Source organism: Scyliorhinus canicula, chromosome 4, assembly GCF_902713615.1.
Source record: "Scyliorhinus canicula chromosome 4, sScyCan1.1, whole genome shotgun sequence".
Lineage (NCBI taxonomy): Eukaryota > Metazoa > Chordata > Chondrichthyes > Carcharhiniformes > Scyliorhinidae > Scyliorhinus > Scyliorhinus canicula.
Window position 1 is genome coordinate 88,748,862 of NC_052149.1, and position 17,307 is coordinate 88,766,168.

The 17,307-nt window shown below is 43.5% G+C and overlaps 1 protein-coding gene across 1 annotated transcript; it reads left to right on the forward strand.

The window, feature by feature from the left end:
• The first annotated feature begins 974 nt into the window (after window positions 1–974).
• On the forward strand, window positions 975–12,208 carry LOC119964769 (kelch-like ECH-associated protein 1). Its single transcript, XM_038794730.1, has 4 exons — window positions 975–1,664; window positions 2,447–2,652; window positions 4,089–4,265; window positions 11,185–12,208. The coding sequence occupies exons 1-4, from the start codon at window positions 1,186–1,188 to the stop codon at window positions 11,331–11,333; spliced, it is 1,011 nt and encodes a 336-aa protein (XP_038650658.1). The 5' UTR covers window positions 975–1,185; the 3' UTR covers window positions 11,334–12,208.
• Window positions 12,209–17,307: the final 5,099 nt, after the last annotated feature.

Here is a 17,307-nt window from a genome sequence, read left to right on the forward strand (position 1 = left end):
GTAATGCTTCCATGGCTTGAGCGGTATTTTGTAGCACTGACACATTCTGCTTGTGATCTACAAGAGCTGAGTTCTTTGAGCCCTGCTACTGTGCTAAGACTCGGCCGTTCTGGTAGGCAAGTCATTTCTTCAAGGGACATAACTATACACTGCTTGATAACTGGTTTCAAAGCAGTATCGCACAGACCAGGAAGTAGCTAAATCCTGTTCTCTCCATTAAGAGTAGTTAGAAAGTTTAGGAGGGTATGGGTGAACAGAAAGTAATACCTGTGACAAAGATTGCTTCTCTACGTTAGATGACACATCTTGTACTTCCGTGAAAGGGGAACAAATTGCTAGAATCTAGTAAGTTTTGAAATGTAATTACATAAGAAATAAATAGGTGGAGTAGGCAATTTGGCCCATATGAGCCTGAGATACCATTTCACAAGATCATGGCTGTGCCTCTACCTCAACCCCGCATCCTGCAATATCCTCGTACCTAAAAACGTATCAGCCTGTCTTGAATGTGCTCAATAACTGAGTATCCACAGCTCTTGAGAGTAGCAAATTACATAAATTCACAACCCTATGAGTGAAAAGATTTCTCCTCGTCACAATTCTAAATGGCTGGCCCCTCTGTCTCCCATGTTTATCCTGGCTGGGCAATCCAGCAAATTTTATTTTTCAACATATGTCCTATCAAGTCTCTTAAGTGAACTGTTTCAATGAAATCACGTGAATTTGCTTCACCAAGAGATTTTTGTTCATCCATGCCAACAAGATGGTTAGTACAGGGCGTGTGTGTGTCTTGTGTTAAAAGTTGGGATCAAATGACTATTAAAATGTGGTCTGAATATTTTTCCTGTAACTATTGAGACTTTTGTTCACCAAATTGTAGGTATTTTCCATCTTGAATAGAAAAAGTGTTGATTACATTAAGTAGTGGTATGTTCTTTTTTGAGAAAAAAACAACACTCTATTGTATCCTTCTGGTAGGTAGCAAAACAAGAGGAATTCTTCAACCTCACGCAGTGCCAGCTGGTCAGCCTGATCAGTCGAGACGAGTTGAACGTGCGCTCTGAATCAGAGGTCTATCACGCTTGTATAGAGTGGGTGAAACATGACTGTGAGAACAGACATCCATATATTCACGCATTGCTGAATGTAGTTAGGTGCCATTCTCTGACTCCGAACTTCCTGAAAATGCAACTGCAGAAGTGCGAAATACTCCGAATGGACTCTAAATGTAAAGATTATCTTGTGGAAGTCTTTAAGGAACTGACACTGCACAAACCAACCAAGGCCTGTCCCTGCAGGTCACCAAACGTTCCTCAGTTAATGTACACTGCAGGAGGCTATTACCGTCAGTCACTGAACTTTCTGGAAGCCTATAATCCTTTGGAGAACTGTTGGATCCGATTGACAGATATGCCAATGCCACGGAGCGGCTTGGCTGCTTGCACTGTTCACGGACTTCTGTATGCAGTAGGAGGAAGGAACAACTCGCCAGATGGCAACACTGATTCAAATGCATTGGACTGTTACAATCCCATGAACAATCAGTGGTCCCCCTGCACACCAATGAACGTTCCCAGGAACAGAGTTGGAGGAGGAGTGATTGATGGACTGATCTATGCTGTCGGTGGATCTGAAGGCTGTATGCATCACAATTCTGTAGAAAGGTTTGTCGCCCCTTGTTTCAGCATTTTAAAATGGAAACACTCCTGTTTCTCTCTTTCAAGACCTTGAATCTAATTGCAGTGTCTCTCATCCCTGCTCACTTGCATCGGTAGATACTGGGGACCAAGTGAGAACTACTTTGTGTGTGTGTGTGTGTCACCACATGGTGTAATGCGTCCTTCACCTATGCAATCAAGAAAACGGCAGGAATTTGCATGCATTTATTTTGCTTACCGTTTACAGTCAAATGCTAATTCAAATTCTGTTCCTGTAGTTCTTGGACTAAATTCTGTAAACCAACAGCATTGTGTGCATAATCTCGAATACAATCGCTGGTTCTTCTGAACGAAAAACATACCAATGTTCATTTGCTTTTGAATGTACAAAGTTTACGTATCGGTCGTTCATCTTGCATTATCTGATTCATAACCTGCAGATGAGAAGTACTGGATCATAAATTCCACAAGTTCATGTTAAGTACAGTTCTGACACTATAGCCATCCTAAAATAGTTCCATCGTATTCTTGTACTGTGATGAACTTGGCAGTCTCTGATAAATTCTCTGTCCTTTTTCTTCTGACCCTGTTTGATAATTATGGCTAACAAACTTTCTCCCAAATGCTCTCTGGCTTCAATAATCTGCTTTTCTATATTCCGGCATTATTCCTAATCACTTCTGTCCTCTTGACACCTATTACTGTAAAGCAGCACATTGATACATTGCCCTTTGTTCCTTGTGTGCTATGTTTACAACATATTTCGAACAGTGCATCTGTGTTTACAGATATGATCCAGAGAAGGACCAGTGGGAGTTTGTGGCTTCGATGTCAACCAGCAGAATTGGTGTTGGTGTTGCAATTGTAAATCGGCTTCTGTATGCAGTTGGTGGTTTTGATGGAACAAATCGCCTCAATTCAGCAGAGTGCTATCATCCTGAAGACAACATGTGGAATACCATTGCACCAATGAACACAGTTAGGAGTGGAGCAGGTTAGTGGATTCCATGCAGGTCAGCAATCTTAGAATTGAAACAGGCCAGGCAGCACGGTGGTGCAGTGGGTTAGCCCTGTTGCCTCACGGCGCCGAGGTCCCAGGTTCGATCCCGGCTCTGGGTCATTGTTTGTGTGGAGGTTGCACATTCTCCCCGTGTTTGCGTGGATTTCGCCCCCACAACCCACAGATGTGCAAGGTAGGTGGATTGAACACAATAAATTGCCCCTTAATTGGGAAAAAATGAATTGGGTACTCTAAATTCATTTTTAAAAAAGAATTGAAACAGGCCAAGGAAAAAGTTCACGGCACAATTATCCATTCCGCTCACAGTAAGCCACTACAGCTGTCACTGGCAGACGGGAGATGAATTTTCCCTTTTTTTTTTCCATTCTTTCCATTCCCTAAAATCCCTCTACCAACACCCCCTAAATCTACCACTCGCTGCAACAAATGTGGGTAAAATACATTAGTGCACTAGATGGAATGGAATGCGCTGATTTCATCTGGAGCTCTGGAAGCCTTAGGCAGTCTTGGAAACCTATCCTGGAAGTCTTCACAATCCAGATAATCCCACAGCTAGAGTGCCCCCTCAGCACGATAAGAATGGGTTGACCATTAAGGATTCTCTTCTTGACTCGACAGAACCAGAAGTGTGTCACAAAATTCTCTGATCCCAATTAGTGCTTAAATGTACCATGTGTCCCTTTATTCTTCTGAAAGCACATTAAATGTTACACAATAGGGGCAGCACGGTGGCGCAGTGGGTTAGCCCGGCAGCCTCACGGCGCCGAGGTCCCAGGTTCGATCCCGGCTCTGGGTCACTGTCCGTGTGGAGTTTGCACATTCTCCCCGTGTTTGCGTGGGTTTCGCCCCCACAACCCAAAGATGTGCATGGTAGGTGGATTGAACACGCTAAATTGCCCCTTAAAATTGGAAAAAATGAATTGGGTAATCTAAATTTTTTTTTAAAAATGTTACACAATACTTCCATGAGAATACAAAATGTAAATCACTGTTGAAAAATTTACTTTTAAACAAATCTGAAACTCTGTCCCTGATTTATATAGCATCATAGTGATCTTAGCCAGGGCATTGTGATTGGTGACCCAAGATCTATGAGAAGAGGCAAGCATATTTCTTACTCTTTTCAACTTGGCATTGATAAGTGCAGTAAAATGCATGTGTGTGAATGTTCGTTGATGACTGAATCCTGCTCCGCTATGAAGCTGCACTGCTAGTTGAACAGCCTTACCAACACCTATTGCCTCAGCTGACTGATGAATAATAGTCATACCAGTGAGGTACAGGAGACCGTGTCCATGGAATCTCAGCCCAGCATGAATCAGTGCCTTCAAAAACGGAAAGAAGAAATTTAGGATGGTGTAGAATTATAAAGCTGGATCACACTAAAGGACTCTTGTTTTTCTGTTTAGGTATCTGTGCACTAAAAAACTATGTTTATGCAATTGGAGGATATGATGGCGTAAATCAACTTAACAGTGTAGAACAATACGACATTGAAACAGATAGATGGACATGTATTGTGCCAATGAAACACAAGCGCAGTGCTCTTGGAGTAACTGTCTATCAGGGCAAAATCTATGTGCTCGGTAAGTTTATTTTTATTTCATCACTTTGGACAATCCTGGTCCAGCTTCTCCAGGCAGGTTGGCTGTAAGTTGAACCAAGCCCACTGCCTAACATTGAGACCTATGTCTGTTTGTGAAGTATTTAAGTGTCACTGTCCAAATCCCAGAATTGCTTTGACAGGTTATTGCAGGAAAGTCATCTCCCTAATTCTGAACTTGCTATCTTTGACTTTTTGTGGTATATGGTTTTACAGCCACATCTACGACTGAATACCACTCCAATTTGGCACTTGCCCTCCAAGTGAGCATATAGCCTTAATCACACTTGCCCATTTGTTCTTATCACCCTTCACCACCCATCCAATCTAATCTTGAAAGCTAACATGGTTTTATTTCTCTGCCATTAATCCAGGAGTAAATTTTGCAGTTTCACTTTCTCTCTGAAGAGAGGTTTCCACCTCCCCATATTTCACATTTTTTGTATCTACAGCTCCTCATCCTGATCTTTCCACTGCTGAGAGCAAGTTGCTTTCATCTACCCTGTTCCATCCTTTTAATAATTTTAAACATTACTATCATTGGATCAGTCCAAAAAGTCCCATTTTTTTGAGTCTGTCTTTTGGATTTGTTTCCGTGTGACAGCCAGTAACCTTGTGAATCTGCATTGTGCTCTCTTTAAACCCTCAATATCTTTAGAACATTATCTGGCTCAAGCTGCACTCTGTACACAAGCCTTTATTAAGGTTCTACTTGGCTCATTGCTTATTTTAAAGAAGCTTTTATATTTTGTATCCATCTGACTCTCTCTCTCTCTCTCTCTATCTTTCTTTATATAGATAAACATAGAACTTCACTTTTTTTTTTCCCACCACATCGACGTGAAGTGCTGTTTTCAATGTCGTGTGGACCTTTACCCGTAAATAACTCTGCTCTTCCGCAGCAGCGAGCCACCTTCTATTTGGAATATAGTGAAATAAAGTAGCCACAGTCAAAATATTTTACCCCTCATGTCTTGATGTTGATTTCCATCAGCTATATTTAGCCATATTTCCCCCCAAATTTTCTATGGCCATTTGCAGGTTCTTTTGTTCATAAAATTATCTGTGCATCTATAATAACATAATAAGAAACATGAGCAGGTGTAGGCAATTTGGTGCATCAAGCTTGCACAATCATTCGATCAGATCATGGCATATGGCCCTAAGTCCGCTTTCCTGCTGTCCCCTTGCCAATCAAAACTCTGCCTTGACTTCCACCTTCAATATATTCATTTTTTAAAAAAATTTTAAATTCCAATTAAGGGGCAATTTAGCGTGGCCAATCCACTTACCCTGCACATCTTTGTGTTGTGGGGTGAAACCCACGCAGACACTGGGAGAATGTGCAAACTCCACACAGATCGTGACCCGGGGTCGGGAGCGAACCAGAGTCCTCGGTGCCGTGAGGCAGCAGTGCTGACCACTGTGCCACTGCACCTACAGTGTATTCATGACTCCTGCTCTCTAGGGAAGAGAATTCCAGAATCTAACACCCCGCCTGAGAGAAGAAATTTCTCCTTATCTCAGCCTTAAATGGGAGACCCCGTATTTTTAAACTGTACCTTCTATTTCTAGATTAAACTGTTCCTATTTCTCGATTTTTCCTGCAAGAGGAAAATCCACTCCGCATTGACCCTGTCGAGGCCACACAGAATCTTTTGATGTTTCAATAAGATTTCCCCTCATTCTTGTAAACTCCAGTCTGAATAGGTCCAACCTACTCTACCTTTTCCTTGTAAGATGAACCGTTTATCCCAAGAATCAGCTAGGGAACCTTCTCTGAACTGCTTTGAATGCAAGTACATCCATCTGAATAAGGAGACCAAAACTACACCGTACTCTGTGTAGTCTTGCCAATCCCCTGTGTAGCTATAGCAAGACTTCCCTACTTTTATACTCCAAATTCCTGGCAATAAAGGGCAACATTCCGCTTGCCATCCTAATTCATTCATGGAATATGGCCGTTGCTGTCTGGGCCAGCATTTATTGCCTAACCATGAGGGCATTTAAGAATCAACCACATTGCTGTGGGTATGCAATCTTGTGTAGGGCAGACTGGGTAAAGATAACAGATTTCCTTCCCTAAAGGACATTAATGAACCAGGTGGGTTTTTACAACAATTCACAATTGGTCATCGTTAGATTTTTAACTCCAGATTTTTATTGAATTCAAACTTCACCACTATGCCACTGCCTCCCCTATTACTTGCTATACCTCCCTGCTAGCTGTTTGTATTTCATGTACAGGGACACCTAGGTCCCTGTTCTGCAGTATCTCACTGCTTAAATAATATTGTATTCTATTCTTGGGCAGCGCAGTGGTTAGCATTGCTGCCTCACGGCGCCGAGGTCACAAGTTTGATCCCGGCTCTGGGTCACTGTCCGCATGGAGTTTGCACATTCTCCCCGTGTTTGCGTGGGTTTCGCCCTTGCAACCAAAAATGTGCAGCGTAGGTAGATTAGCCACGCTAAAAGTTGCCCCTTAATTAGAAAAAATGAATAGGGTACTCTAAATTTATAAATTTAAAAAAATAATTTTTTATTCTTGCCTCACGTTTTCCCACATTATATTCATATGCCAGTTCTTTTGTCTACTTACACTTTTTGTATCATCCTCACAACTTTTTTTCCACTTATCTTTGTATCATCAGCAAATGTGACTACAATATAATCTGTCCCTTTATCCACGTCATCAATATAGATTGTATATTGTTGAGTCCCCAGGACTGATCACTAGTTAGAGTTTGCCAACTCTGTTTCCTTTTTTTAAAATTAAAAGTGTCTAATTCTTTTTTCCCAATGAAGGGGCAATTTAGCATGGCCAATCCACCTACCCTGCACATCTTTGGGTTGTGCGATGTGACCCATGCAGACATGGGGAGAATGCCCACGGGCAGTGACCCAGGGCTAGGATTGAACCTGGGTTCTCGGCACTGTGAAGCAGCAGTGCCTGCTTCCTGTTTGTTAACCAATCCTCTATCCATGCTAATACATCATGGCTAACACCATGAACTGTCATCTTGTGCTGTAACATTTTAAGTGGTACTTTATCGAATGCCTTTTTGAAATTCAAATATACTACATCTGCTGGTTCCCCTTTATCCACCCTGCTTGTTACATCCTCCAAAGATTAATACATTTATCAAACACTATTCCCTTTCAAAAAGCTATGTTGACTGTGCTTCATTATGTAGTGACTTTCTAAATGTCCTGCTGCTACCTCCTTAATAATGAATTCTATAATTTCCCCATGATGGATGTTACAAAATGGCCTGTAGATTCCTCCTTTCAATGTCCCTCTTCCTTTCCTGAATAGAGACGTTATATTTGCGGTTTTCCAGTCCAATCCGCTGGGAACTTTCCAAAATCCAGAGAATTCTGGAAGTTGACACCAATGCATCCACTATCTCTAACCGCTTCCTTTAAGATCATAGGATGTAGACCATCAGGTCCACAGTTCTTGTCAGCCTTTAATCCCATTAGTTTTACTGATACATTTGTTTTCCTCATGATCCTGATTGTTTTAAGTTCTTTCCCTCCCTTTTATCTCTTGATTTCCTATTTTTGCCGGACGGCTTCCACTGAAGACATAAAAAAACACTTGTTCAAAATCTCTGCCATTTCCTTGTCTCCCATTATTCATTTCTCAGCCCCACCCGCTAAGGGATCAATCTTCACTTTAGCAGCTGTTCTTTTTATATCCTGGAGGCGTTCCTGTTTGTTTTTATTTTTCTTGTACTTCAATTTCTCCTTTTTGTTTTAGTCGTCCTTTGCTGGTTTCTAACATTTTCTCCATCTTGTGTCCAGGTTTTGCAGAATTGGACATTTTTCAATTTGATATCATCCTTAACTTCCTTAGTTAGCCACAGGTGGTGGATCCTTCTCAAGGCATCTTAATTTCTCAATGGAGTATATCTTTGAGAATTATGAAGTACATCCTTGAATGCCTGCCAATGAACTATTGTCTTACTTTTTAACCTATTTTCCCCTTCCACGTTTGCCAACTCTATTTTCTTACCCTTGTAATTGCTATTATTTAAGACTGGTTTCAGACCAGATTTCATCCCTTCAAACTGAATGTGAAATTAATGATGCTATAATCACTCTTGCCTAATATGAGGCCATTAATCCTGTCTCGTTAAACACTAGCAGGTCTAAAATAACCTGTTCCCTGATTGGTTTCAGAATCTATTGTTCCAGGAAACTGTTCCAAAAACACTCATCCTGCTGGCTATTTTTTGCCAATTTGACACTTCCAATCTATATGAAGATTAAAATCACCCACAGTCAGGAAGGCATAGAATGTCTGGACCAGTTGAGCCACAAGGGAGCTTGGCAAGATTAGATGGTAATTATTTAATACGAGGTGTCTGACAAACAAGGCAGATGAATTGAGGGCACAATAGAAACATGGTGATATGGTGTCATTGCTGTCACTGAGACATGGTCGAGAGAGGGGCAGGATTGGCACCTCAATATTCCAGGATACAGAATCTTCAGGCAAGATACAAAAGGTGGTAAAAGAGGAGGTGTCACAATTTTGATTAGGGAATCAATTGCATCAATAAGGAGGGATGATACCTTAAAAGGCTCTTCAAATGAAGCCATATGGGTAGAATTTAAAACCAAAAAGGAGCAATCGCATTGCTAGAAGTCTTCTATAAGCCCCCTAAGAGTCTGAGAGAAATGTAAGAGCAGACATGTAGGTAAATTTCGGAGAAATGTAAGTTGTTTTTTTTTAGAAATTTAGAGTACCCAGATATTTTTTTGCCCAATTAAGGGGCAACTTGGTGTGGCCAATCCACCTAACCTGCACATCTTTGGGTTGTGGGGGGCAGCACGGTGGTGCAGTGGTGAGCATTGTTGCCTCATGGCGCCGAGGTCCCAGGTTCGATCCTGGCTCTGGGCCAATGTCCGTGTGGAGTTTGCACATTTTTGTGTGGGTTTCACCCCCACAACCCAAAGATAGGTGGATTGGCCACGCTAAATTGCCCCTTAATTTGGGGGGGGGGAATGAATTGGGTACTCTTAAGTTTTAAAAACAATTAATAAATCTTTGGGCTGTGGGGGTGAAATCCACGCAGACACGGGGAGAATGTGCAAATTCCACACACAGTGACCTGGTGCCGGGATCGAACCCGGATCCTCAGCACCGTAGGTAGCAGTGCTAACCACTGTGCCGCCCATAGGGAGCGGAATTTTTAATGCATCCAGGAGAAATTATTAAGCCAGTGCTTGGAAGGAACTACAAGAGGAGGAGTGATCCTGGATTTAATTTTTGGTAACTAATCTGGAAAAATGGCTGAAGTATCAATGGGGAAGCATGTTGCAGACAATGATCTTAACTCCATTAGATTAAAAATTGTTATGGAAAAGGACAATAATGGGCCTGAGATCAAAGTTCTAAAATGGGGGAAGGCCAATTTTTAAATATGATCAGATATGATTTGTCTCACAGCGCCGAGGTCCCAGGTTCAAATCCCGGCCCTGGGTCACAGTCCGTGTGGAGTTTGCACATTCTCCTGTGTTTGTGTGGGTTTTGCCCCACAACCCAAACATATGCAGGGTAGGTGGATTGGCCACGTTAAATTAATTGGAAAAATGAATTGGGTACTCTAATTTATTTTTAAAAAATTTTCTTCTGGAAAAATTACAATTGTATTTGTTAATCCTTTATATTCTTGTGTATCCACAGCAACTCATTGTTCCAGGAAAAACTGCTCCTGTAGTTGTTCTGACAGCATTTCTTTACATATTTTAACATTCAGAGTTCACTTTAAATGGAACATGTTTCCTTTCCTAACGATGCAGACTCCCATGTTGAGTCAGTTCCAATAACTAGGATTCAGGATCCTGGTTGGTGTTCCAGCACACTGTTTAACTGTGCCAAGGTTGATCACCAAAAGGCTGCACATGTAAAGTTACCTTTAGGATCATTGCAAAACATCCAAAATCAACAAGTGAGTCTTGGGTTCCTGGCCTCGCTACTCCACCAAGAACAGTGGGTGCTGACCTGCTTGAAAATTACTAACCTGACATGCCTATAACTTTGACTCGATTGAGCCAATCAAATATATCATCTCAGGAAAGTTTTATTGTTTTCTCCCCTAAAGGGAAGAAATAACTTTGTTTCTAGCCACTTTCATAGCTGATGAAGTACTTGTCAATGAGGCTGCCAGTAAGATGGTTATTAAATGTCAAATTAAGGGAGTTTATACAAATTATTTTCTGACTTGCAAGCCAGAGGCCCAAGATACATGACTCCCACCTCTCCACACTGATAAAGGATGTGTATCCCTTGTCTGGATCCCCAAGATTAAATGTCTCAACCTAGGGCAGCACGGTAGCATTGTGGATAGCACAATTGCTTCACAGCTCCAGAGTCCCAGGTTCGATTCCGGTTTGGGTCACTGTCTGTGCGGAGTCTGCACATCCTCCCCGTGTGTGCGTGGGTTTCCTCCGGGTGCTCCGGTTTCCTCCCACAGTCCAAAGATGTGCATGTTGAGTGGATTGGCCATGATAAATTGCCCTTAGTGTCCAAAATTGCCCTTCGTATTGGGTGAGGTTACTGGGTTATGGGGATAGGGTGGAGGTGTTGACTTTGGGTAGGGTGCTCTTTCCAAGAGCCGGTGCAGATTCGATGGGCCGAATGGCCTCCTTCTGCACTGTAAATCCTGTGATAATCTGTGAATTTGCACGTTCTCCCCGTGTCTGCGTGGGTATGGCACCCCCAAAACCCAAAGATGTGCAGGGGAGATGGATTGGCCATGCTAAATTGCCCTTTAATTGGAAAAAATAATTGGTTACTTTACATTTTTTTTAAAAGAAGAAAAATTAATTGCAGGAATGTTCATTTCACTGGATGTAAAATGTTCACGTGTTGACATGCTTTTTATGTGTAGGTGGCTATGATGGACAAGATTTCCTCAGTAGCGTGGAATGCTTTGATCCAGACACTGGCCAATGGACAGAAGTGACACAGATGACCTCGGGCAGGAGTGGTGTTGGTGTGGCTGTGACAATGGAACCGTGCAACTTGGCTCTGCGCTAATGTTCCAAATCTCTGGATCAACCTCCAATCTTAACAGTTCTCCAGAACTTTATAGTGCGGTTATCATTTTGAACGACTGTACCGGCACTCTGCCGTAAATCCCAATTTCACCTATGCAATCACATAAGAGCAGTTTTTTTTTTTGCGCTTGTTTTTCTGTAAGTCGGAAGAAAATTTATATAAACCCCCTTAATTTGACATTTAATAACTGATGAGGAACATAAATTCTGAATCTCTGAAACGATCCAATTGGAGTGTTTAATGAATACTTGTTAGATATTCACAGGTGGGTTTGTGTTGCAGGGCTTGTCTTGCTCACCAATCTGAATTCTACAGTGTTTATCACCTATTCCCAAAGACAATTTCCATGTTCTAATGAGGATAGCATCTTGTAACAATATGCTAATTACCTAAATTAATTAACTTTGATATTTGTAATTACCCACTTCTTGAACAGCATGCACTAAATAACCGTAATAGATGAGCATATGGTAGTAAATTGGAGCACGAGTCTCTGTTCCATGTGAGAGTGCAGAATCCAGGTCGGATTACATTAGCTGCACAGAGTTAGAGGAGGAGCAGGGGGATGGGCACTGGAAGGAACATCCATTTAAAAGATTTTCTCCTTTTGCTCACTACATCTGGTTTCTCTTGTGCTCTGTATTGAGAAGGGGAAGTGTGGAATTTAACTACGACAGTTTGCCGGTGCCATACCAGATTATTTTGCACTAGTACTTCGGTAAAGATTTCCAAAACAAATAATTGAATCTATTCTAACAAAATGAACATCAGTGACTTAATTTCTAAGACAGTATTTTTAATATGTTCATTTTAATAAACATTGTATTTAATAAATGCGCTGTGGTCTTTTTCAATGTTTCAGAGTACGTTGGTTTATTTTCTTCTTGGTGTAACCAGGGTTGCGTACCATTTGGATTTTAATTTTAGATCAACTTTTTGTTTAAATCTAACTAAATGCTGAAAACTGGTGGCTTTACCTGATACAAAGTTGGGGTGTTCTCTTTAGTCGTCTTGGAGGATATGGGTGAGCACATCCGGCAAGTTGACTCTTATTTGCTAATACAAAGGAAGGTCTGTCTGGATTGGTTGTAAACTTTGTTTCTAAAGATGAAAGAACGATGTGCTGACCTTCTGCATAGCCCAATCCTCCATTTTCTACTTGATCTCTGAGCAATGTACCTCTTAATCTGACTGAGCGGAGATGGCCTGCTTTCAGAGCCATTTTATTCTTAGATCAGCAACTGCTTACAGATAGGAATCAAACCCTTACTCTCTTCATTTTCAATAAATAGTCAAAACTTTAAAATGTTGAGCTACGCAAATAATCTCCAGTGGAAGGACAATGTGATAGAGCGATGTTTGGAAATGCATGTGGTTCTGGGTTTTGCATGTGCATAATGTACAAAGGAAGAAGTAATGCTCATCCTACATAAATTAATGTTGAGGTGGTTTTGAATACCCTAATTCCAGATAGCAAGGCTATTGATGAAGCAGACGTGGATCACTCAGCTGAATGAGAGGCTTTAGTTATGAAGAAAGGGCTACTCTAGTGCAGTGAAGGCTCAAATAAGATTGGAAAAGAGTACTCAAAAATAGTTTTGTAAAGGTAAAATCAAGAACAAAATTGCTTTGAGATGATAAATTTATGATTATCAAACGAAAGGGAGAAGTTAGTTGAATTTTCTATTATATAGGAAGTTGTTACCAGACGGGAGAGATTCCATTATCGCTTTTAATATTTTGTTTTAAATTTGAATTGAGATGAGAGGGGGTGGAGGCAAGGGACTGTGGGATTGACTCTTTGGGAACTGGCCCAACTGCACTGGGATTAATTTTTTTTTCTCTCTTCAACGTTCCTTCCCATTCCCTTGCATCCTGTTTATGGCTGCAATTCCACTTTTTGTGTACCAAAATCGGAGATAATCACTCCCTCCCTATTTCACTTGCTCTCGTTTTTGGCTTAACCTTTTCTTCCTCTTTATATATATTTTTTAAATTGCCCAATCATTTGGGGCAATTTAGCATGGCCAATCCACCTACCCTGCACATCTTTGGATTGTGGAGGTGAACCCCCCACAGACACTGGGAGAAGGTGCAAACTCCACACGGACAGTGACCCGGGGCCAGGATTGAACCCGGGCCCTTGAACCTGTGCTGCCCCTTCTTCCTCTTTAGATTAACACAAGAATGTAGATAGTAGAAGTAGGAAGTAGATCACAGAACTCCATGGTTTGTTCTGTTATTTATCCCCTTGGGTCAGCTACTTTGCTTATTCCCAGAATGTTCTTAGTTCACTGATCTCTATCTGCTACCTCTGGTATGAAGGGGCTGTGATTTGCAGTTGTCTTTAATGTTGGCCTTCTAATCTGTGCAATATGAGCACAGTGGTTTTAGTTAGGGAGGGAGAAATTAGACTACTTGTAATCAAGTGAGCAATCCTGGAAGTATATTTATGCAGTATGTACGTGTTATGGTGTTGTTGCAATTAAATAACCCAGTGTCACTCACTGAAGGAAGGAAAACACAAATAATAGATACTACTTTGAGGTACTGCAAGATACCTGTCGCTTGGCAGTATAACCCTGTAAAAATAATTTGCCTTCAGGAGAGGATTAGGAATCTGGAAATTTTGGGGGAACATAGGAATTACCTGAAGTGATGTTCTGCTTCCCACCTAGGAAAGTGAATGTGGTGATGTTAGTCCTTGCGCTTATTTGTGTTGCACACATCACTACGAAGACTCTCGACAAATTAACATAATTCTATTTCATAAACTGGAGCAATCTAATCAAAATAAATCCCAAGCTTGGGTAACACCTTTTAAATGTGATGCAATTCGTGTGCATTTTGTGTTTTCCTCAAACTAGAATCTGCTTCCAATCCATTGGTGCTCTCAAGAGCATTTCATTTTGACCTGCTCTCCATCTTGATGACCTGTTTCCCTTTAGAGAAATGTAAATACATATCCTGTTGGCAAAGTCATTACTGGAAACAGTAGGATAATTTGAGGCATATTATTGCAATACTGGAGTACCCATTATTGTAATGAATGCATTTATTACCATACAACAAAGCAAACTAACAAATTTAGGATTCAACGGCTTGAGCAGTTTTGCCAAGGTGATGATCGAAGTAAGGTTCGACAGTAAACTCTGGCCACATACTGTTTTTTAATTTGTGTGTTATCTTCAATTGACTTTCTACACTTTCAGCATATTATAGTCTAACAAATTTGAATTTAAAAGTGCACCCGTAACTGCTTTCTCAAATTCATCATCCCAGGGTAGATATTGCAGCATTCTATGTTCACTTTCCCCACTGCTCTTTGCCCTGGCTATAGAGCCATTGCCGATGGTGCTGAGAGTGCCAAGGGACTGGCAGAGGATAGTGGGTGGTGGGGGCACAGGGTCTCGCTACATGCGGATGATTTGTTACTATATATTTCGGATCTGGGGGGATTATGGGCCATCTCGGAGAAATTTGGCCGGTTTTCGGGGTATAAATTGAACATGGGGAAGACCGGTCTTTCCGATCCAGGGCAAGGACAGAAGAGATTGAGGGAGATGCCGTTCAAGGTGTTGGGGTGAGGGGGTTCAATATTTGCACATTCAGGTGGTGCGGGAATGGGAGCAACTGCATATTCAGGTGGTGCGGGAATGGGAGCAACTGCATATTCAGGTGGTGCGGGAATGGGAGCAACTGCATAAGTTAAATCTCGCTCGGTTAGTGGAGCAGATGAAGGAGGACTTTAGGAGGTGGGATACACTCCCATTGTCATTGGCAGGGAGGTTCAGACGGTGAAGGTGACGGTCTTCCCGAGGTTCTTGTTTGTATTTCAGAGCCTCTCGATCTTCATTCCCTAGGTGTTTTTTAAGGAAAGTGATGTCACGGTTTGTGTAGGCGGGTAAAGCCCTGCGGGTGCAGAAGATGTTGCTGGCTCTCCCGCGCATTATAGATTAATACTGGGCTGCGAATATAGTGATGGTTAGGAAATGGGTAGTGGGGCGGCACGGTGGCACAGTGGTTAGCATTGCTGCCTACGGCGCTGAGGACCCGGGTTCGAATCCCGGCCCTGGGTCACTGTCCGTGAGGAGTTTGCACATTCTCCCCGTGTCTGCGTGGGTTTCACCCCCACAACCCAAAGATGTGCAGGATAGGTGGATTGGCTACGCTAAATTGCCCCTTAATTGGAAAAAATAATTGGGTACTCTAAATTTAAAAAAAAAGGAAATGGGTAGTGGGGGAGAGGTTGGTATGGGAGCAGATGGAGGCAGCCTCAAGTAAAGACACATGTTTGGGGCACTGTTAACGGCACCTCTGCCGTTCTCGCCGGCCAGGTACTCCACAAGCCCGGTCGTAGTGGTAGTGGCCCTGAGGCTATGGGGACAGTGGTTAGAGCACATGGGGCTGGCTGGTGCGTCGTGTGGGCATCGATATGTGGCAACCACTGGTTTGCTCCCAGGGGGGGCTGGATGGGGGGTTTTGGGTGTGGCAGTAGGCAAGGATCGAGCGGTTTGGCATTTGTTTATAGTCTGGGGCTTTGTGTTTGGAAGAGTTCGAGGAGGAGATTGAGCTGCGCGGTGGGAATGGGTTCTGCTACTTGCAGGTGAGTGACTTTGTGCGGAGGCAGGTATCGATCTTTCCGCACCTGCCGCCCCAAGGGCTTCAGGGTAAGGTAGTATCATAAATGGGAGTGGGGAGGGGAAAGTATCGGAAATCTATAAGGAGCTGATGGACTGGGAGGGGGCCCCGATATGGGAGGTGAAGTGGGAGGAAGGGTTGGGTTGGGAGTTGGAGGCTGGGCAATGGGAGGACACCCTGAGGAGAGTCAATGCATCCTTGTCGTGTGCCAGGCTTAGCCTGATACAATTTAAGGTGGTCCACAGGGAACATATGATTGTGATCTGGATGAGCAGGTTCTTTGAAGGGGTGGAGGATAGATGTGGGCAGGGCCGGCCCAAGGTACCGGCAACTCGGGCAGTCGCCCGGGGCGCCATGTGTTAGGGGGCGCCAGAGACTCGGGTCCCGTGCATGCGCAGTTGGGCCGGTGCCAACCAGCGCATGCGCGGTGGCCGCCCTCCCCAGGGCGGCCCCCTCCGCCCCCCCCCCCCCTCCGTCCGCCCCCCCCTCCGGCTCCGCCCCCCCCCTCCGGCCCCTCCCCCTCCGTCCGCCCCCCCGCCCCCCGTGCGCCCCCCCCTGCCTCGGCCTCGGCCCCACCCCCCACCCCCCTCGGTCCCGGCCGCCAAAGGGCGCTGAAGTTCAGCTTGCCCGGGGCGCCAGCAACCCTAGGGCCGGCGCTGGATGTGGGCAGTGTGCAGATGGATGCGTGAATCATGTCCATATGTTTTGGGCATGTCTGAAGCTTGGGGGATTCTGGCAGGGGTTTGCCGACGTCATGTCGGAAGCACTAAAAGTAAGGGTTGTCCCAAGTCCAGAGGTGGCGATTTCTGGTGTGTGAGAGGACGCGGGAGTCCAGGAGGTGAGAGAGGCCAATGCCTTGACCTTTGCTTCCCTGGTAGGCCGGAGACGGATCCTCTAACATGGAGGGGCTCGGAACCCCCGAAGTTGGGGGTGTGGATTAGTGACATGGCTGGGTTTCTCAGGATCCGGGTTCGATCCCAGTCCCGGGTCACTGTCCGTGTGTAGTTTGCACATTCTCCCCATGTCTGCGTGGGTCTCACCCCCACAACCCAAAGATGTGCAGGGTAGGTGGTTTGGTCACACTAAATTGTCCCTGAATTGGAAAAAAATTAATTGGGTACTTTAAATTTATTTTAAAAATAAGAAACAGTAACAAGGCTTGAAACGACCACAGCCCCAGAGGGGGCTGCTCGCTCCTTTAAGAAAGAGAGAACTGACTGGCGGTGATTTAACCTGAAGGTCACTGCACCTCAGGCAAGGGGCAAGGTTGAGAATGCAGGGCTTTCAGGATAACCTCAGCTGGTAGAGGAAT